The sequence below is a fragment of the Ovis aries genome, chromosome 5 (genome assembly GCF_016772045.2).
Source record: "Ovis aries strain OAR_USU_Benz2616 breed Rambouillet chromosome 5, ARS-UI_Ramb_v3.0, whole genome shotgun sequence".
In the NCBI taxonomy this organism is placed as follows: domain Eukaryota; kingdom Metazoa; phylum Chordata; class Mammalia; order Artiodactyla; family Bovidae; genus Ovis; species Ovis aries.
Genome location: NC_056058.1, coordinates 69,357,382 through 69,379,865, shown reverse-complemented (window position 1 = coordinate 69,379,865; position 22,484 = coordinate 69,357,382). Strand labels below are relative to the sequence as shown.

The 22,484-nt window shown below is 47.4% G+C and overlaps 1 protein-coding gene across 1 annotated transcript; it reads right to left on the bottom strand.

Annotated features, from left to right (window-relative positions):
* Positions 1–1,345: 1,345 nt before the first annotated feature.
* FABP6 (fatty acid binding protein 6) lies at positions 1,346–7,377 on the bottom strand. Its single transcript, XM_004009033.4, has 4 exons — positions 7,253–7,377; positions 5,955–6,130; positions 4,136–4,225; positions 1,346–1,470 (listed from the first exon to the last, which is right to left on the bottom strand). Exons 1-4 carry the CDS (start codon positions 7,317–7,319, stop codon positions 1,417–1,419), a joined length of 387 nt encoding a protein of 128 aa, XP_004009082.1. The 5' UTR covers positions 7,320–7,377; the 3' UTR covers positions 1,346–1,416.
* Between the last annotated feature and the right edge of the window lie 15,107 nt (positions 7,378–22,484).

Here is a 22,484-nt window from a genome sequence, read left to right as displayed (position 1 = left end):
TCTTGTCATGGAGTCCTGCAGGCATTTTGATGAGGGAAGGAGAGAGTTTCCTGTTTGGTGCTACTGGCTATTGTACGGCTCTTTCCCTTTTCACAGAGAGAGGCCTAAGGCTCACAGCTTTGACAACAGAATCCAGCTCAAAGTCAATATTGTTCAGCTTTGACTTTTTTAAATAGTTTAAATCTATTTATGGAAAATGATGATGGCTTTCCATGTATGAAAGTGATATAAAGTTTCCTTTGTAGTAAAAACAAAAGAATTGTCCTGGAGAAAAGTATGGGGTGAAAAAGAAGTCAGGGTGAAGCACTGTTCTGGCGGTCCACTGGTTAAGACTCCGCACTTCCACAGCAGGGGGCACAGGTTTGATCCCCAGAGCTGAGGATCCTGTGTGCAGTGTGGCATAGCCATTAAACAAAAGGGAGAACAACTCAGGGTGGCACCGAGGGAAGACGAGAATGAAAAAATCCCATTCGAGGTCAGGGATGATCTATCCAAGGGGCAGGCAGACCCCTCTCCTCCTCTCCATGCCCTGAACAGACACCGCGATCAGGCAGGGACATTTGCTCAGTCCAGGTGCGGCCTTGGAATCCTCCCTGATGCAGAGGTCCAGGCACCTACCTGAGGGTCAGAGTGACCTTTATGATCACCTTTCCCATCCCACTGCAGCCTCTCCAAGTTCCTCCCTGGCCCTCCATCCAAGCCCTGCTAGTTCAATCCATGACGTTTCAGTTCCTGCCTGGCACACCCATAACCCCTTTGTCATCTCATGACTCCCATTTCTCCTCAGTCCCTCATTGGTCCTCCTGGCCCTCTCTTGTACCAGTGGGTAAACTGAGGCCCAAAGGAAGGACTCCGCAGTGAATGAGCAGAGACCCCAGCCATGCTGAAGCACTGCTCCTGGCTGGTGCATCCATCCCAGCGTCTGTGCAGCCTCGGCGCCCAGCAGCAGCGAGTCCTGCCAGGGAATCACCAGTCCTGCCCCCCTGCTTCTGATACACTTTCTTGTGGCCCATCTGAGAGTCAGTGTGTCACCCCTCCAGGGGGACATTTGTCTCTTGAGAAAGAGTGATCTCTCCACCCTGAGTGTGGGTGGCAGGTAGCGGCAGGGACCACAGAGATGTGCCCACCATGCCTCTCGAGCACCATCTGTGCCCTTTCTCTGGGGCCAGGGGTCTTAGGTCCACACCTGTCCACACCCCAAGTCTCTGTGGTGACATGGGGCCCACAGGGACCTCAGGGCCAAGGTGTGGCCTGCACAGCCATCTGCAGGGGTTTCCCATCTCCACCAGCCAGAACTGCCCCAAGACACTAGAGAACAAAGAGAGGTTCTGGAACGAGCAGAAAGTCTTGTTAGGCCAGCTTTATTGATACGGCTTTATGGCCCCTGCGGAGCCCTACCCGCCAACTCAGGCCAGCTCAGGCCACCTTCTTGCTCACGCGCTCGTAGGTCACGCCTCCAAGGGTGGAGACCTGGAAGAAACAGCAGGAACAGAGGGAGTCAGTGCAGGGAGCCCAAGGTGACCATGGGGCCTAGGGAAGGTAGACTGGCCTCTAGTCCCAGCCCTGATGGGAGTGAGCCCATGCACCGCTTCTCTGGGCCTCTGGTTCCCAGTTTGTTGCAAGGCTCACTCTGTTCACTTTTATGTGGCCAAAGTGCTAACATGTTGGCACGATGTGACTTTCCTTGGGATAACCTTCCACTCATCCATCCATTTCATTTCACCCGTGCCAGTCACATTCCCCCCAACACTGAGCTTGCCCCATTGTACAGATGAGAAAGCTAAAGGTTAGAGAAGTCAATCACCCCTCTAAGGAGGAGGGCCACGCTCACCCTGTATACCATTTAGCATTTATGGGGCCCCTGTGCTCAGTGATGAGGACATACAGTCTCTGCCCTTAGGAAGTGTAAGGTTTTGTGGAAAATGCTGGAAAGAGGATGCTGTTCAGCAGGGGCCCGCTGTGTGCGGCACCCTGGGCTCAGGGCCAAGACACGCTGTCATTGATGTGCTCATTGCATCAGCTGGTCCTGATGCCCAGCAGAGGAGAGCTGCTTTCTTGTGGGAGGGGACAGGTGGCAAATGGAATTTTGTGGAAGCAGTTTAGCCCAAGGGCAGCAGTAAAGTGATGTGTGATTTTCATATGGGGTGGATGGAGGATGGAGCGGAGGGGGAGGCCAGGGCTCTGTCTAGAGGAGGAGTGATGAGAGAAGGGGTGCTGGTGGTGGGTGGAGGTGGGAAGAGGGATGCTCACAAAATGCATCCCTGTGGGTGGAGAAGGAGGAAGGTGTCCAGGATAATTCTGGGTCTCCAGAGATGGGAGGACATAGCAACCAAGACAGCTTCTCTCTGCTACCTAGTCTGTCCATGTGCATATGTGTGTGTGCATTCTTGTGCCTGTGTGCGTGTGTGTGTGTAACAGCCATGAGCTCTGGGCACTGCTCACGCTGTACAGGCTCCATAGTCAGGTGCCCCCCCCCCCCCAGGAATTAGGAAACACTTGTTTCTTTTGGGAAGATGAGTTCTCCTGTCGGGCACAAGTGTGCTTCATTCTGCCCTGGATTCTCCTTGTACCCCTCACAGGCTCTGCCCTGGGTTCTTCCTGCACCCCTCACAGGCTGGGGAGCTCTGCTTCTGGGAGTCAGTGTCCTCTAGCTTCCACCAGATTCTCCAAGAAGTCAATTTCTGTCCAGAAAACAATGCTCGTGCCTGTGCTTAGTTGCTCAGTTGTGTCTGACTCTACGACTCCATGAACTATAACCCGTGTGGCTCCTTTGTCCATGGGATTCTCCAGACAAGAATACTGGAGTGGATTGCCATTTCCTTTTCTCAGGAGGTCTTCCCAACTCAGGGATGAAATCCTCATCAGCTGCATTGGCAGGAGGATTCTTTACTGCTGAGCCACTGGAGAAGCCTGTGCCATATATATATATGCGTGTATATGTGGGTATACACATGTGCACACAGACATATTTTAAAACACTATAGTTTTTTTCTAACTGAAATGAAGGGAGGGAAAGAAGACCCATGGCCTGGGAAGAGCAGGCAGAGTTTAGAAACCAGCCAATTTCATCTGCCTCCCCCACAGACTAGCTGTGTGGCCTTGGGCAAGTTGCCTATGTCTCTGAGCCTCTAAGGCTTCTCTGTAAAATGGGAGTAATGTGAGGGCATTGGGCCTCCGGAGCCATGTGCTGCTTTTCTCTAGACTGGACTTGGGCGAGGAAACAAGGAAACGGGGAAGAGATTGCAAGATAGAGAGGAATGAGGGTGGCAGACCCTGCCTCCGTCGGTACGTCCTCCTGGAGAGGCTTGGGGAGGACAGCCCCGACCTCCCCTGGGGGGGGACTCTAGCCCAAGACATAGGCTCACAAGGAGGAAATGACTGACATGTAGAAGCATCTTCCTTTTTCTCGTCACCTCACATCCATTTCCTTCACCTAGGGAAACTCTGGAGCCCCCAGGGGAAGAGTTGGATGGGGGATGGAGCACCTCCAACCTGTGTTTACTGAGAACCCGCCTGCCACTGCAGGAGACACAGGAGACGAGGGTTCAATCCCTGGGTCAGGATGATCCCCTGGAGGAGGAAACGGCCTGTGGGAGGGGTCAGTCCACAGGTGTGAGTTGGCCCCGCTAACATTTTTTTTTAAATCTTTTAATTAGTTGCCAATATTGGCTAGTCTGGAAATTTCACTTTAAGTACCAATTTCCAGCTTCTCTTGAAACACCAGAAAATACAGCATTCAGGGCCTGAAGTCCCTCATGGAAGTGAGGGAGTGGCAGCTGTGTTTGCAGGGCCCACCAGGACTCCCTGCTTCATTTATACTCTGGGAAGTCCAGACTTGTGCCCCTGAGGTGGCTGAGTGCGGGCACTGGAGTCTGGCGCCTAACACCAAATTCCTGCTCTGTCAAGAAAGCTCTGTGCCCTCTGGCCAATCTCTTAGTCACCCTGTGCCTCAGTCTCCTCACCTGCCAAATGGGGATAAAAATCCTTATCTAACAGCGTGATTGTGAAGGTCAGATGAAGTCCTGTGCATCCAGCGATCAGCACAGAGCCCATGCCTCTAAAGCCAGCTTCCCAGAGGCCCGCCTCTCAGGGCAGAACATCCTCTATTTTATGTGGGAACCAGCAGGACACTTACCTCCACCAGCTTGCCATCCACAATCTCTGCAGTGTGGTGGTAGTTGGCGGAGTCCACGACCACCTTCCCACCCTCCATCTTCACGGTGACCTGAAAGGGAAGCAAAAGGCAGCCTGAGCTGCAGAGCCCCCACAAATGCAGACCAGCCCTCGGGGGAATGGACCTGCCTCCAGCCCCAGCAGCCCCCTCTAGGAATTAATGTGTCCTATATAGACTTGTGATGCTGCAGCCCATGGGATTGCAAGGAGCTGGACACGACTGAGCAACGGGACACCACCACCAACAAAGACATGTGATTACATACATCCAAAGACACAGATAATCTGTGCAAGTCACTGGACCTTCCTGTGCCTCAGTTTTCTCATCTCAGTGATGGGGATAGTACTTGTACCTACTCCATGGGGTTAGTGTGAAGATTAAATGATTTACTGTCATATATGTGGGCTTCCCAGGTGGTTCAGTGAGGAAGCAAAGACTCTGCCTGCCAATTCAGAAGGGGAGGGTTCGATCCTGAGGTCAGGAAGATTCCCTAGAAAAGTCAGACGTTTCTGAACAGTCACACATGATATGTGTATGGTGCTTAGAGCAGCGCCTGGCTCCCTGCTGAGCACTCCTTGTTAGCTGCAGAATCTGTTAATGATCATCGTTATTAAGTGATGCTGATGTCATCCGAGAGCGTTCATTGCAGCCTTGTTTGTAACAGTGAACAACCTAAGTGTTCAACTTACGTTATCCGCCAGTCAATAGTTTAAATATCTATTAATGAGGGGATGCTGACTAGCATTTCCATACTGTTGGACACTATACTACCATTAAGAAAAGAATAAGGCAAGTTATTATGTGTTGAAACTGAAAGATACCGTGAGAAGTTGTTAAATTTTTAAAATACCCAAGTGGCAGAATATCAATATTATGACTGCTTATCCTCCTCCCCTGGCAATCTGAGGAGCAGAGTACTTTCTTGGTCAGGGTTGGGGGCTACAGAGGGGACATGGGCTGGGTGGAAGACCTGAGGGGCCATTCTGGGTAGGAAGGGGATAAACAGCCAACTTTCGCTGCTTTGCTACCCATGATTGCCGTTTCGAACCCAGATGAGTCTAGTTCTAGGGCCTGGGCAAGATTAATCTCTAGGTCACACTACAGGCAGCATAAAAATGTGTTTATGCTCTCTGGAACCAGACTGCCTGAGTGTGCAGGCCCAGCCTTGCTGTGGGATCCAGGCAGCTATTTAATCACATGACTCAGCCCAACTCCCCCATCTGTAAAGTGGGGCAGTAGTTATAGCGACCTCACGGGCTTACCTGCATTAAGATGTGGGACAGATCCAGCTAGTGTCCGGGATATATGTGTGAAGGATTCGGCAGATGGGAACAATTTTTATCATCATTATTGTGTCCATTATTGATGTATCATTAAAAACCAAGAATGGCTAAATTGCCAAGTAACTCAAGCTCTTAATGCTGTAGACTAGACTTGAGAAGAAGGGCATCCCCGGTGGTGCTAGTGATAAAGAACCCACCTGCCAGTGCAGGAGACACAGGAGACCTGGATTTGATCCCTTGGTCAGAAGATCCCCTGGAGGAGGGCATTGCAACCCACTCCAGTGTTCTTGCCTGGAGTATCCCATGGACAGAGGAGCCTGGCAATCTACAGTCCATAGGGTCATAAAAGTGTTGGATGCGACTGAAGCGACTTAGCACTCACACACAGACTTGAGAAGAAGCCTCAGCTTAGGGAGCAGCCCCAGGGGACTTGGTGGGAGCCAAGAAGTCAGCCAGAGGCCTGGGGAAGGAGGGCGGGGTAGCTAGCAGGCTCTCACCTTGAACTTCTTGTTTCCCACGGTCTCCATCTCGGTCTCCTTGCCAATGGTGAAATTGTTGGAAATGGAGTGGCCCCCAGGGTAGTGCTGGGACCAGATGAAGTTCTGCCCGTCCTGCTGTATCTCCGAGATGACCTTGAAATTGCGGCCCTTTTCAATCGTGTCGCTGGAGAGCCCTGGGCCCGGGAACAAGCAGAGTGACCGTGTAAGAGCTGCCTACAACCTGTGGCTTTAGGCATGAGCTTGCTTCACCCATGGCAGGTTAGTTTGACAGTCAAGAGCACAAGCCCCAGTTCTGTCATGAGCCATGTGGCTTGGGCAAGTTACTATCTCTCCAAGGCTCAGAGTTTTCATCCACAAACTGAGAATAATAAGGCCCATTTCACAGGACTGTTGCAGGGATTAAATGACAGTGATTATGCCTGGTAAAACTCCTGGCATGGAGTTGACAATAATAGCTGCTCTTCTATATTATACTAGAAATTTATTACCGTACTACTAGAAAGTAGTATGCTAGAAATTTCCCAAGCTTACAAAGTCCTAAAATGAATGAGACCTGCAAGGCTGTCTTCTAATGCTCTTGTTTTACAGATACGGATCCCTGAAACTAGACTGTTGTAGGTAAAGCCAGGTCCCTGTTCCTTCAGGGCCAGTCCCAGTACTTGACTCAGAAGGGCTCTTTCCTCCCCATGGCCCCAGGCCCCTGCTCCTGGGGCCCCTCCGGCTGTCCTCTGAATCTAGACCGCTGCAATGCCTCACACTTGGCTGACACACCAAGATTTCTGCAGGATTCTCAAGTCCACTGTCTCTCTGGTTCCTCCCAACCAGTGTTACAAATCGAGCTGTCAGAAGAGTGGAGTGTTTGATCTCTAGCCATGGTGCCTAGCACTGTAAGAGGCCCTTGTTTGCTGAATGACGGCATGAACGAGTAGCTTGTCAACCCTGGTATCTATGTTCCCACCCCTTTGTCACCTCTCCCCAGGCAGGATGTGGTGACATCACTCGTCATCTTATCCTTGGCTCCTGGGGGGGTCTCATGACTTCTGGCACTGATGCGTAACTGTGAGCCGTTCTTGCTGAAATGCCCCATCAGTAACATTAGGTTCGCCCATGCATATAGCAAGCATTCAATAAATGTTTGAATGAATAAGCCAATCAACTCTCCATCTCACCCATTACTAGATTTGTGACCTTGCACTAGTCACTCAGCTTCTCTGACCCTCATGGATTTTGGGTTCCCTGTGCAAAGCTGGCTGTGACGCCCAACCCTAGGAAGGTGCTCTCGGGAGCTCACTCACCCAGGCGCTTCATGAAGTCATCATAGTTCTTCTCACTCTCAATCTCGTACTTGCCAGTGAAGGCCATGCTGCTGAAGAGCTGGAGCCTCAGGAGCAAAGGATGAGAAGGAGGAGCTGTGGTGCTGAGGGGCCTGGTGCCTCAGCTTATAAACCCTCCTGGATGCTGAGGCTCAGCCCCAAAGTCACCCCACTTCTTCCCACCCATGAAGAGGAAGCACTTACAATTTTATGATGTGGGCAGGACATGGAGGAGCAAAAACCCTGAGGTTATTCACCCTGGGGACTTCCTGGCTGGAATCCCATTACCATTGGCAAGGCTAGGGATGGCTCTGCTGCAGGGTTTGAGTGATCATCCATCTCTGCCCAGCCCTCCTCCATCCATCCATCCATGTCCTCCCTCCATCCATGCTCCTAGCATCCCTCCTTTACTCAGTCACCCCCACATTCATTGACCAGAGTGTGTCGGGTACCTCAGTGTGTGGCCAGCACTGAGGAAACAGTGAGACATACCCCCTTCCCCAAAACGCTTCCAGTCTGGTCCAGCGTCAAAACACACCTGCAAAGAATCCTCATGCAAGCAGGATGGGATATGTCCTGAGACACACAGATCTGGGGAAGAAGCAGTGGGGTCCAGCTGGCTGGTGTAGCTTTGCATAGCAAGTGGCATTTAATACAGGTCTTGAAAGAATTTGGATGTTTAGAGCAGTGGTAAGGTTGGAAGAGGCAGATAACATTGTAAGTTGAGGGAACGATGTGCTGAAGGTGGGTAGAGCCACCAAGAAAGGCAACAGTGAGTTTCTAGCAAAGAACACTTGCAGAAGCACAGGCGTGAGATGGGTGTAGATGGTGTGATCATCTGTACCCGTGGAGTGTAGCCCACAAGCCAGGGAGCCAATTGGAGGAGGCAGTGCCAGTTGCCTTAGAGACCAGTTATGTGCCGGGCATGGGCTGGGAGTGTGGCAAATTTCAGTCTGTTCCAACTAAGCAACCGGGAGGGCCAGGCATCCGGCCCCAACTTCCTGTCCCTGTTCTTCTGTGGTTGTGCTGGATCTCCATTGTAAGGCACAGCTTCTCTAGTTGTGGCACACAGGTTTAGTTGCCCCATAGCATGCAGGATCTTAGTTCCCCAACCAGGGATCAAACCCATGTCCCCTGCATTGGAAGGCAGATTCTTAACCACTGGACCACCAGGGAAGTCCCCTTGTCTCTGTTCTGACTCTGATACCACTTCACACTCAAGGACTCCATCTCCTCGTGATAACTCCTGCCCAGCCTGTCTCATGGGACTGCTCTCTGGATCAAATAGATTGGCCATGCAAAGTATGAAGCACTTACAAAGGCTCTCATGTTTATTATTATTAAGGAAAGTTTTGCATCTGTCTCCTTTTTTAGAGTCCCTTAGAATCAGTGGCAACCCACTCCAGTATTCTTGCCTGGAAAATCCCATGGACGGAGAAGCCTGGTAGGCTGCAGTCCGTGGTGTCGCTAAGAGTCAGACATGACTGAGTGACTTCACTTTCACTTTTCACTTTCATGCATTGGAGAAGGAAATGGCAACCCACTCCAGTCTTCTTGCCTGGAGAATCCCAGGGACAGGGGAGCCTGGTGGGCTGCCATCTATGGGGTCGCACAGAGTTGGACATGACTGACGCGACTTAGCAGCAGAATCCACATCATTTATATGCAAAGCAGAATTCACCACAGTTGCTAACCCCAGACCTAGGACTGAGTGGTTTCTGAACTGATGAAACCAGTTTTGCCGCATTCTGCAAATCTACAATTTTCAATTTTAGAATTCCTTACCCCAGCCAAGAGTCTTATTTAGAAAATAACAACATCAATACATACCCATACTGTCTCCCTCCACTCCATCTTGGATTTTCTGATGCTAAACTATATATATTAAAATTTCATAATTCAGAGCAAATGACAGTTCTGGCAGAGATGTCCTTGATAACAGTTGGTATCTGTCCTCTCAGACTTTTAAGTGAATACCTATACTTTCTTCTCTAAATAAGATTATGTTGTTCTGTCATGTATTCTTTATGTAACGATGTAAGTATATGTGTGTATCATTACATAAAGGTATACCACATTCTATGGTATGTATATTTCACAATTTATGTAACTATTCCTGGGCCTTTAGGTTGTTCCCAATCTTTTTCTGTTATAAATAACTCTGAGACAAAATTCTCACTCACTCCCCTTGGTGCCCATATCAGCTTATTTACTAAGATTATTTGCTAAGGATGAATTCCTAGACATGCAATTCCTAGAACAAAAGGATTTTGTACCTAAAGTTATATATAAACTTATATGTGAGTTAAAACTATATGTATACTAGAACAGTATACACTCCTGTCTAGAGCATATGAGAATTTCCCTTCATTGATCCATTTCCCCTTATCCCCAAATGCCGCAACTAAGGATATTGAATGCGGCAACTAAGACCTGGTACAGGCAGGTATATATATATTTAATGGCGGCTTAATAGAAACACGGGGCTGTGTTTACAAACCAGTGCTGAGCAAAGAAAAAGAGAATGGAATATTGCATTTACATGGTGACTATGGCTATTACTGGAAGGACTGATGCTAAAGCTGAAACTCCAGTACTTTGGCCACCTCATGTGAAGAGTTGACTCATTGGAAAAGACTCTGATGCTGGGAGGGATTGGGGGCAGGAGGAGAAGGGGACGACAGAGGATGAGATGGCTGGATGGCATCACCGAATCAATGGACATGAGTTTGGGTGAACTCCTGGAGTTGGTGATGGACAGGGAGGCCTGGCATGCTGCAATTCATGGGGTTGCAAAGAGTCGGACACGACTGAGTGACTGAACTGACGGCTATTATAGGGCTTCCCAGGTGGCTCAGTGGTAAAGAATCCAACTGCCAATGCAGGACACAGGAAATGCGTTGATGACATAATAATGACAGTAATAGCTAACACTTACTGAGTGCTTACCATTCACTGGGCATGATGCTGAGTGTTCTACATGGATTCTCTCATTTAATCTTCCAAACAACTCTATGAAGTAAATACCGTTATTGTCCCCATTTTTTCAAGGAGGAAACCAGGAAACCAAGGTTCAGAGAAGTTAAGTATCCCACTCAAAGTCACAGAGAACCTGTGTATAATTCATATTTACTACCAAGACAATTTTCAGCATCATTTAATGACATTTCCAAAAACCTTCCATGATCCCATTGCTTTTTCTTTCTCTTATCTCTTTCTCTCTTCTCTCATCCTTGCTTTCTCTCTCACAGATTCTAACAGATATGTAATAGGCATAGTCACCATGTAAATGCAATATTCCATTCTCTTTTTCGTTGCTCAGTATTGGTTTGTAAATACAGTCCCATGTTTCTGTAAAACTGCAATATATATATATATATATAGATATATCTATAAATATATACATGATATATATATTTATAGATATATGTTTGGCTGTGCTGGGTCTTAGTTGCAGCATTCAGAATCTTTAGTTGTGGCATGAGGGATCTAGTTCGCTGCTGCTGCTGCTGCTAAGTCACTTCAGTCGTGTCCGACTCTGTGCGACCCCATAGACGGCAGCCCATCAGGCTCCCCCATCCCTGGGATTCTCCAGGCAAGAACACTGGAGCGGGTTGCCATTTCCTTCTCCAATGCATGAAAGTGAAAAGTGAAAGTGAAGTCACTCAGTTGTGTCCGACTCTTAGCTACCCCAGGGACTGCAGCCCACCAGGCTCCTCTGCCCATGAGATTTTCCAGGCAAGAGTACTGGAGTAGGGTGCCATTGCCTTCTCCGTCTAGTTCACTGACCAGAGATCAAACCCGGGCATAGAGTCTTAGCTGCTGAACCACCAGGGAAGTCACAAAACTGCCATGTTTACTGTTAGAAACGGCTGTACAATGTTTGCAGTTGGAATTTTAGGGGGTTCTCATTTAAAGGGGTACCCATTTAAATGAGAGGCCACAGTGAGCTTGTTTACATGTATTTTCTTGCATTAAAGGATTACCAAGTTATGGGATCTGGAACATTCTTACAACTCTTAATATGTGTTGCCACATTGGGACTGAATTGGGTTAGCCCCTGATTGCCCAGTTGCTGATAGCTAAAGACACTGTTTTCCCTTGCCTTTTCCCCCACCTAGCAGTATATCATAGAGATTAATGGATCTTATTCCTTTATGGAAACTGAAACTACCCCATTCATTATTTAAAGGGACTTTCCAAACAGAGAAATCCACTGGTCTAGGCGTAGGAAGCCAATAAGAGCATTTGCCATCTCCCTGGAAAGCTTGGAGGAAAGTAATTCCACAGCAGTATTTGGGATGTAGGTTAGATGTAAGATGGTTAAGCTAGAGAGGTTTAGGGGATGGGATATGGTCCCCTCAAATCCCCTGGGGTCTCTAGGAAGTATGCCCTTTTACCTTTGTGCCTTGGCCTGCCTGGAATGACTGCTCACCTTCCACCTGTCTTTCCAAATTTGAATTGTCTTCCCAACTCCTTCTCCAGGGAGCCTTCTTCGATTACTCCAACCTATAGATAAATCAGTTACAGGAATCTGCCTGGTGTGTACCAGCTGCTTGTAATGGCTCGTTGGGAAACCTGGGCTTTAGAGTCACAATATTAACCGAGACTTCAGACAGAATCTTTATTCATTCAGAAAACACTATCTGAGTGCCTACTGTGCACTAGACCCTGGAACTACTGAGTATCTGTCCTCAAGTCTTGTGAGAGACCCAGCCTAGTACACAGGCAGTTGCAACATGGTGTGAAAAATGAGATAAAGTCGGTTACATCAGGGTGTTTTGAAAAACAGAGGCATCACTCTTGTCACCTCTTAAGGGTCAGGGAAGGCTGGTGTGAGGAAAATTGGCAAATAAACCATTAGTAAGTGAGAAGTAGAAGCTTGAGTCTGGCGCCTTAGACCACTCGGCCATCCTGACAAGTTGGAATAAAAATACCTGTTTTCTGGGACTTCCCTGGTGATCCAGTGGTTAAGACTCTGAGCTTTGAATGCAGGGGCCTTGGGTTCGATCCCTCATCAGGGAATTAGATCCTTCATGCTGCAACTAAAATCCTACACGCGGCCACAAAGATCCCAGGTGCTACAACTGAGACCCAGTGCAGCCAAATAAATAAAACAAAAACAGACCTGTCTTCCAGAGACTAAATGAGGATTAAATGAGAGTATATAAATAAAGGGCTTAGCACAGGATCTAGCATTTTGTAGGTGTTCATTGAATGATACTGTTATTTCTGTGTGTGTGTGTGTGTGCGCGCGTGTGCTTAGAGGCTCAGTTATGTCTGACTCTTTGCAACCCCATGGACCATAGCCCACCAGGCTCTCTGTCCATGGGATTCTCCAGGCAAGAATATTGGAGTAGGTTGCCATTCCCTTCTCCGGGGGATCTTCCCAACTCAGGGATTGAACCCAAGTCTCCTGCACTGCAGGCAGATTCTTGACCACTGAGCCACAAGGGATGCCCACTATTTATTGTAGCATTAGTTTGACTCTTCACAAAATGTGTCTTTTATCTCCCAATCAGATTATAATCCCTTTAAGGAAAGAGCCTGCATTTCCTACTTGTTTATGGCTGTGTACCTAGTAAGCACTGGGACATCTCTGATTTTGTTTCATTGGTTCAGAGCAGTCTGGAATAGGCTGTGAGACTGTTTTCCAAGTGTGGTCTTAATCATACACTGCTAAGGGTGCAGGAGAGGAGGGCTTGTGAAAAACGGAAGCCTCTGGGCCCTGCCCCGCAGCAGTTCTGATTTGGGCAGCCTGGTGGGGCCCGGGAATCCCCAGTAGTTGTGCTGTAGTTATTACCCCGAGAAGCTCCAGGCCAGGGTTTGTGGGCAGTGGCTGGCAGATGGACCAGATGGGTTCACCAGACCCCGACTTCACTCTTTTTCCCATGGACTTCCTTGTGGATGGTCTGAACCGTTTTCTCCTCAGTAGCTCATCCAAAGCCAGCAGCACAGACAGGATGGGAGGGGCAGGGGTGTGGGAAGGGACAGGCTTGGCACTGGGACACCTGACTCAGCTGTGTTCCTCTTAACTGGAATCCCTGTCCATTTGACCCTCCAGCCTTCCACCCACCCACACACTCTCTCTCTCTCTCCCTCTTTAACTGAGGTTCACCTATTTGTTCAGACACTCATTGAGAACCTTCCAAGAGGAGTAAATGAACTCAAACTGCTTCCGTGTCACAGTGAGGTTTTATGGGGCAATTGAACCCCTAGAGCAGCTATTCCCCATAGAGATAAAGAATGGCCCCAAGGTTAGTCCCCCCTGGGCCACCCCAACTTCCCACCTGGACTCTGGCTCCTGCGTCAAACCAGCCACCATTATTTCTGAGAATAACTAGTGAAGGAAGTAGCAAATGCAGGTGCTTGAGTCCACAGTTGGAACATGAGCCCTTGACCTCCCCCTAACCTCCTCTCCCCAGGACTCTCCAGGGCCGTGTATGAAGTGAGTGATCCATCAGAATTATAGATTCCCTGATCAACCACCCATCCCCTTCCTCTTCTTTCCTCAACCAAGAATCTGAAATGCTAACTAGGGTTAATCCTGGAGTACCCAGGCTGAATGGGACCTCTGATGGCAATTTATTCCACGACAGTTCTCCTAGCTCTGCTCTCAATGGTCAGAGAATAAGAGGTTAAGCTTTCTCTTGGAAAATCCAGTTTACACTTGGTTTATCCACAAGTAGAACTTAGAAATTTAAAATTAGAAGAGATGGAGGCTCTGAGGTCAGGCTCCCTAGGTTTAAGTCCCAGCTCTGCTGCTTGCTGGTTAAGTTAGCTATCTTCCTGTGTCTCAGTTCTCTCATCTGCAAAATGGAGATAATAATTTCTTCTAACTTAAAGGGTTGCTATGAGTATTAAATGAGTTAATTTTCATAAAGCAATTTTTTCAGAGCCTGGCACAGTATATAAGAGCGTGTTAAATAAACGTTGCTCGGGCAGGCTGGCTATGCAGCCTCAGCATCACTGTGTCTGGTCACCAGCTTTGCAGTGACAATTATGTCCATCATCGCTAAGCATCCAGTGCCCCCGAGTTCAGCCCTCAGTCTTGCCTTTTCTCTAAGCACTTATTTCCTTGGTGATCTCATCTAGTCCATGGGTTTATGATTAGTTTTAATGCTGAACTTTTAGCTGGTTTGTTACTGTTGTTGTTTTAATTTTGGCTGTGCTGGGTCTTTGTGCAGCGCGTGGATTTCTCTTGTGGTGCAAAGGCTCTAGAATGTGCAGGCTCAGTAGTTGCAGCATGTGGGATCTCTAGTTGCCCACAGCATGTGGGATTTTAGTTCTGTGACCAGTTTTATAACCCATGTCCTTTGCGTTGAAGGGCAGTTCTTAACCACTGGATCACCAAGGGAAGTCCCCAGTTTATTGGCTTGAAATATCATCTGTATGCCAATGACTCCCAGATATTTTCCCCATCTGAGACCTCCTCTCTGAATTTACATTCAACTGCCCACCTAACAGCTCCACCTCATGTATTGTGCCATCTCAGACTGGCAGGTCCAAAACTCGTATTTTTATGCCCTCAACAAAGCCAACTCCTCCTCATCTCCAATAATGGGGAATCCTAGCAGCCAGCATCTGCTGTGCACCTGCAGTATGCTAAATGCTATGCATAAATTATTACTCAAATTTTCCCAACCAGTCTATTGGGTAGGCCTTGATATTATCCCTACTATATAAATAAGGAAACAGGCTCAGAAATGTCACAGTTAGTTGACTGAGAAAGCAGTTTTACTTCAGGTCTTGCTGCTGTGACCTCTAACTAAATACAGCAGTTGAATTTGGATGCAGCCTCCAGAACTAGGCAGGCTCTTGGAGACCGTGATTCTTCCTATGGTACTTAGCAGGTGATCCCTAAATGCCAGACACTGGTGCTAAGGACTTGACACATGGCATCTCGTTTAATCCCTGCAACAAACTTCTGAGAAATCTGACCTTATCCCTATTTACAGAAAAGAAATCCTAGGCTTAGAAAGGTTAGGTGCCTTGTTCAGAGTCACACAGTTTGTTGTTGATCAAGATTGGGTGTGAACTCATTTTTTCTTTTTTACCTGAAGTGATATTTGCCACCACTATGGCTCTCTGATGAAAAGCAGAATGCCAGTCTGTGGCTCTAACACCAGAGTTATAACCCACACAGTCATTCATTCAGAATACATTTACTGAGCACCTGGGTGTGTTAGGGAAGGAAGATACACAGCAGAAGAGAAAACAGTCCCCACTCCATCGAATGAACCTCCTAGCCTCAAGCTCATTTCCTTTCCCCAGGTTCATCTCCTACTCTTAGCCTCATTTCCTTACCTATCCAGCCCATGGGTGCTTCACTTATTTATTTATTTGGTTGCACTGGGTCTTTGTTGTGGCACATGAGACGTTCATTGTTTCACGTGGAATCTTTCGTTGCAGTACACAGACTTTCTAGTTGCAGCACGCAGGCTCAGTAGTTGCCACTCGTAGACTTAGTTTCTCCATGGTGTGTGGGATCTTAGTTACTGGACTGGAGGTTGAACCTACATCCCTGCACTGCAAGGCAGATTCTTAGCCACTGGACCACCAGGGAAATCCCAGATGCTTTACTTCTTTTGCTAGGACTCTCAATGTCCTTTGGCCACCCTGGCTTCCCAGGTCCCATCTTTGGACTCCCCCCAAAAAATTGTCTTTCCACTTCCCCTCACTAGACTGCTGACTACAACCAGAAGAAAACACTCAACTGAAGGTGGGGAGGAGTGCACCACCACTGCAGATTCATGGTCGGCTCTCAGCCAAGTTTTGAACAGCTCAGTGGTATTTCCCCTCATCAGTGGTGGTTCCCAACGCCATTATCTATGCCAGCTACACTTATCAAGTCTTCTACATCACTCCCACTGCCTGCCTGCCAGCCCCATCCCCTGCTATCACTTTAATGACTTTCAATTAATGCATCATATGGATATACTGGGGGATTTCCTGGTGGTTCAGTGATTAAGAATCCACCTGGCCAAGCATGAGATGCAGGTTTGATCCCAGGGCTGGGAAGATCCCCTGGAGAAGGAAATGGCAACCCACTCCAGTATTTCTTGCCTGGGAATTCTTCATGGACAGAGGAGCCTGGTGGGCTACAGTCCATGGGGTTATGAAGAGTCAGACATGACTGAGCAACTAACATTTTCACTTCACTCCCTGACCAAGGATTGAAGCCAGGCCTCCTGCATTGGGAGCATGAATTCTTAGCCACTGAGCCACCAGAGAAGTCCCCCACCCTCCCTTCTTATAGTCCTCCACTGGAGACTCAAATTCCCAGCTCAACCAATTACTGGCTATATCAACAGGTCATTTAACCTTTGTGTTTGGGACTCCTTGTGGGCAGAATGGGGCTAACAATTAAACCTGACTCCTAGAGACATGGGGAGGACTGGATAACTCAACACATGAAGGTATGTAGGAAGGAGCATAAGACCTAGCAAATACTTAATAGATGCTACCTAATTTAAAGGACTATTTTTTAGTGGTCATTTTGACTTTTCACCTTGTGATCCTCTTTTCCTTAAATGATACTGAATCATATTAATGAATACTATTAATATAAGAGAATGTAAAAATTCTCCTGAAAATAGAAAAAGATTAAAAATAGCTTTTAAAACAGCCAGTCAATTCAGCAAGTATCATTAAAGCAGGCAAAGTCTCAAGGTGCTATAGTGTTATTTATGTTATGATTTCCAAGTCTTAATTGGAAATTCAATTTATAGCAAATGACCTAGAAGCCTCTTGAGTCAAGTGGAATCATACACAGAAATACATAGCTGTTAAAAATACCATGACATTTTATCACAGTGGTAGGTTTGTGTTGGGCTTCCCAGGTGACGCTAGTGGTAAAGAATCCGTGTGCCAGTGCAGGAGACGTAAGAGTCGTGGGTTCAACCCCTAGGTTGGAAAGATCCCTTGGAGAAGTGGATGGCAATCCACTGCAGGCAAATATCCTTGCCTGGAGAATCCCATGGACTGAGGAGCCTGGTGGGCTACAGTCCATATGGTCGCAAAGAGTTGGACACGACTGAACTGACTTAGCATGCATAGGTTTGTATTTGTGTGTATTTTTGTCTTTAAATTGCACACAATACTGTAAATAATTTATTACGGAACCAGTATGTAGACACCCTGGGCTTCCCAGGTGGTTTAGTGCTAAAGAATCTGCCTGCTGATGCAGGAGACACAGCAAACTCAGGTTTGATCCCTGAGCTGGGAAGATTCCCTCAAGGAGAAAATGGCAACCCACTCTAGTATTCTTGCCTGAGAAATCCCATGGACAGAGGAGCCTGGCAGGCCACAATCCATGTGGTCACAGAGTCGGACATGACTGAGCAACTGAGCAAGCACGCTTAAAAAAAAAGTACCAGGAGACAAAGTTCTGTTGGCCTAACTCGGTTGTATTCAACTCCTGGGGGTGGGTGGAGGGTCTTGACTGACAGTCCCATGAAGACCCACGTGCAGCAGGGGTAGAGGCAGCCCTTCCAGGAACAGGTAAGGCCTCATACAGAGGAAGGGGAAGTGCATGCTGGGCAGGCAAGAACCCTGAATCCTCTTTATAATTTCTCAGCACCCCAGAGCCACCTCGCCATGTCTGCCTGTCTGACCCTTGCTGGGGCCATAGCCAGCAAGGAGGAGGAAGCAAGGAGGATAGACCCAACAACACCCAAACAACCTGCCCTCCAAACTTAGAACCAAAGCAGCCTGTGACCCTTGAAAAATATTGCTTCAGGCCAAAGTCAGGTGCCGAAAGGTCTTCATACAGTTCCTGTGCAGTTATTCATTGCCCCGTCTCCTGCCGCTGGCTATCCATGATTAATACCTGTGGCAGCTATAGGAATCATTCCTAATGAATTTCTAATGAACTCATTTGGTGCTAATGCGGTATGTAATTCCACGGGACACTCATTATAATTTAGCCTTATTAAGTCTCTGGTAATTGGGAACTACTATCGCTCTAAGCTCATAAGCAGGAGAAAAGTAATTACCCAAAGCAGGCAGTTAAATTATGGAGAGGACTGAACACTCAGAGAAGGCCAGGAAGTGGCCGCTTCTATTTTTTTCTCCTTGGGTTGTACTGCCCTACAGTGGGGATCCAGCTGTGTGGGTCTTTGAGCAAAGACATGAATGTCCTTCCTGAGTTTATGTTCTGTATGTAATGTCAGAGCTGAGCAGGCTGCGGTCTGTGTGGTAGGATTTTTAAAGACCATCCAAGGTGGTTCTCATGCCCAGTCACTATATCGTGTCTGACTCTTTGTGACCTGGTGGGCTGTAGCTCACCAGGCTCCTCTGTCCATGGGATTTCCCAAGCAGGAATACTGGAGTGGGCTGCCATTTCCTCCTCTGGGGGATCATCCTGACCCAGGGATCAAACCCAGGTCTCCTGTACTGGCTGGCAGGTTCTTCACTGCTGAGCCACTAGGGAAGCCCCATCCAAAGGTGACCCTGCCCCACATGGCCTACAGCTTGAGTTTGAATTTTCATCATAGGGATGGATTCCTTTACATTAGAGGCCCTGTTGCAGGTTGACAGGTGACCTACGGCACCCGTCAAGAGTTCACAAAGCCATCACAGATAGGTTATCTCATCTGATCATCACAGTATCCCAGTTATCGTCATTATACTTCTGACAGATAAGAGACTGAGGTTCACAGAGGTGAGGCAACTTGCCCAAGGTTGCTGAGTGCCAGAGCTGGGAACAGAACCCATGTCTCCTCACCTCCAGGTGACTTAGCTCTCTAGGTCACCCCTCATTTACTGCCTGGCATGCATTTCCTGCACATACGACTCAGGTTGCCACCTCAGTGGCATCAGACAATCCTTGAGGTGGCAGCTGTGTCTATGACCTTCTTTGCCTATTTGTCTGGCCTTGGTTCAGATCATGGCTGCAAGACTCTGGCAATAAGGGTTAGGTCAGGGCTTTGAGGACACCTGGAAAAGTCTATCATCCACAAGTTGATTCATGTTTCCTTTCCCCACTTCTCCCTGAAATTCTCTCTTTATTCTTCCTTTCTAACAACCAGCTTTATACTTTTGGCTAAAACGTAGATAAACTCCTTTAAAATATATATTATTTTTATTTATTTATTTGGCTAAGCGGGGTCTTAGTTGAGGCACATAGATGCTCAATCTTTGTTTTGGCATGTGAGATCTTTTAGTCATGGCACGTGGGATCTTCAGTTGCAGCATCTAAACTCTTAGTTGTGGAGTGTGGGATTTGGTTCCCTGACCAAGAATCGAACCCAGGCCCACTGCACTAGGGGGAATGAGGGGAAGCACAGAGTCTTAGCCACTGGACCACCAGGGAAGTCCCTAAATTCTTTTTTTAGTTTGACTTCGTTTTCTCCTGATGTTAAAAGTAAATTATGGTTTTTGCATAAAATTTCAAAAAATGCAGAAAAGCCTAAAAACTAGAAAGATCATTTGTAATCCCATCACTCAGATATGACAGTTGTTTGCTAGTTGGTGTATATACCCATCCAGACGTTATTATGATATGCACACAAATATACATACCAACATTTTACCCAAAATAGGATTGTATCATACATTTTATTTTAGAACTTGTGTTTTATTAAACTTTGGAAATATGAAATTTCTGAAAGATGAGTTTACATTATCAGATGATAATAAAAACTAATTTAACAAAAATATCCTTGGTAGCTCGTCTGGATTATAGGAAGATACAAAAGAAGGGGGAATTGAGAGAATAAAGTCCAAATAACCTCATATGTAAGCCAGAAAGGAAATTTGCTTATTGCTACCTTATCTCCCAAAACATCTGGTTTATCAGTTTGATGTAGGAGTTTGGCATGAGAAGACCAGTGAGTGGAGGGTGAAGGCCTAAGTGCAGAGTTGCTTGGCACTGGGAGTCAGGGTGATTGAACAGGATTGTGGAGTTTAGAGATAAAGCCAGGGGCCTGATGTGGCCCTTGCCCCCTCCCCAGCCTCATTTTCTGCCGTGCCCTGACTATGCTGCAAGCCCACGGTCGCTGGAGCCCCACACACTCATGATGCTGTTCTGCACCACAGTGCCTTTGCATGTATTCATCTTTAACTGGAATGCCCATTGCCATAAATGGTGAAAGTCTACTTTCATGCAGTGTCAATCGTTTGCCCACAGAGAAAGCCAAAAGAGGCCCTTGGAGGGCAAGCTAGCTTGGGCTTCCTCACAACACAGGTTTTTGCGTTAGTGTGGAAGAAGGTGCTAGGCAGCTGTGGGGGAGGTTTTCTTTCCCCTTTCAGGGTAGAAACAAGCTTCTCACAGCCTGCCGTGGTGCTGTGTTGAGCTGTCTCCATGACCATGGGGCTGCCATGCATGTCTAGGTCACACTGGTATTGACTTCCCACCTCCTGCGCCATGTTCTGGTCTGCAAGTCCCTCATTCCTATTTCCAGAACTTTCTGTCAGTCCCACGTGAGGTGCTGCTGGCCTCTGCCAGTGGCTTCTCACTGCAGCCAGGGAGCCCCTCAGAGCTCTATGTTTGTTGTTGCTATTCAGACATGGGCAGGAATCACTAAATTCATGTTGACATTAATATGGCCAGTGTGTGTGTCTGTGCTTCTCTGTACAAAAATGCACATTGCTCAGGAGCATTTATATCTGCGGTACTCTACAATGAAACTGCATGCATGTCCTGAGAAAATATGTGTAGGTGCCCCTGTATCTGCGTGTGCAGGATATATACTTCCTTTGTGTGTAGGTGTGTATCTCGGGGTATACATGTGGAGTATTAGTATGTGCTGGTGTTTCCATGCAAAGCAGAGTGCACATGTGCTCAGCTGTGACTTTCTGAGCACGACCCTGGATCTGTTTGTATATAGTTATGTGAGAGTGTTTATTTACTGAAGGGAGGGTAGATATTAGTTGGATGCCTTAGACTTCAAGCAAAAACAAGCAAACAATCCTTCCCAAACAATAAATAAGCTTTTATCTCACGTGACTGGAATTCCAAAGGTGGGGAAGGAGGACTCTCAAGCTGACTGATTGCTTTGATCAATAATGTCTTTAAGAGCCTGTTGACAAAGCTGCATACAGGCATGCTTAGTCGCTCAGTTGTGTCTGACTTTTTGCGACCCCATGGACTGTCACCCACCAGGCTCCTCTGTCCATGGGATTATCCAGGCAAGAATATTGGAGTGAGTTGCCATTTTCTTCTCCAAGTGATCTTCCCAACCCAGTGATCAAACCCAGGTCTCTTGCATTGGCAGCCATCTATGAGCCACCAGGGAAACCCCTATAATCAAAGCTATGGTTTTTCCCATAGTCATGTATGGATGTAAGATTTGGATCATAAAGAAGGTTGAGCACCAAAGAACTGATGCTTTCAAATTGTGGTGCTGGAGAAGACTCTTGATAGTCCCTTGGATAGCAAGATCAAACCAGTCAATTCTAAAGAAAATCAACCCTGAAAATTCATTGGAAGGACCGATGCTGAAGCTGAAGCTCCAATACTTTGGCCACCTGATGCAAAGGACTGACTCACTGATGCGAGACCCTGATGCGAGGAAAGATTGAAGGCATGAGGAGAAGGGGGCGACAGAGGATAAGATAGTTGGATGGCATTACCAACACAGTGGACATGAGTTTGAGCAGATTCCAAGAAATAGTGAAGGACAGGGAAGCCTGGTGTCCATGAGATTACAAAGAGTTAGACACAACTTAGCGGCTGAACAACAACCATCTCTCCTCTTGGCTTAATTCTGCATTCTCATGGTCACAAAATGACTGTAGCATTTGCATATCCCACACTCAGACATTAAGAATCCAGTGACTGGGAATTCCTTGGTGGTCCAGTGGTTGGGAGTCCACACTTCCCCTGCAGGTAATATGGGTTTGACCCTGACTGGGGAAACAGGATCCTGTATGCCTCATGGCACAGCGAAAAAAAAAAAAAAAAAATCCAGTGTTTCTGGGGTGACTTTCCCTAGAGAGGAAGTTTTCCCAGAAGCTCAAGCCTGCCTCCCCCCATGTCTCACCGGGTAGAACTAAACATGGCCAAAGCTAAGCCTGTCTGTTGAGGGGATGAGACCACCAAGTTTGGTTTAGACTTATCAGGATCCCTCTCCTGGAACTGAGGATGGAAACTGCCTTTCAAAGCCCACAGCTGCTTGGTAGGGTGGTAGTCAGCTGACAGTTCAGTCAGGAAGGAAGACAAGCAGGAATGGGAGTTGGATAGACAGTCAACAGTGTCTAGTACCTTTGT

Coding starts and splice junctions, on each gene's coding strand:
- FABP6 (XM_004009033.4), bottom strand. CDS start 7,319: ATGGCCTTCACTGGCAAGTACGAGATTGAGAGTGAGAAGAACTATGAT. Junction 6,131..7,252: donor TGACTTCATGAAGCGCCTGG/GTGAGTGAGCTC, acceptor TCCCGGGCCCAG/GGCTCTCCAGCGACACGATT. Junction 4,226..5,954: donor TGGGAAACAAGAAGTTCAAG/GTGAGAGCCTGC, acceptor CTTCCCTTTCAG/GTCACCGTGAAGATGGAGGG.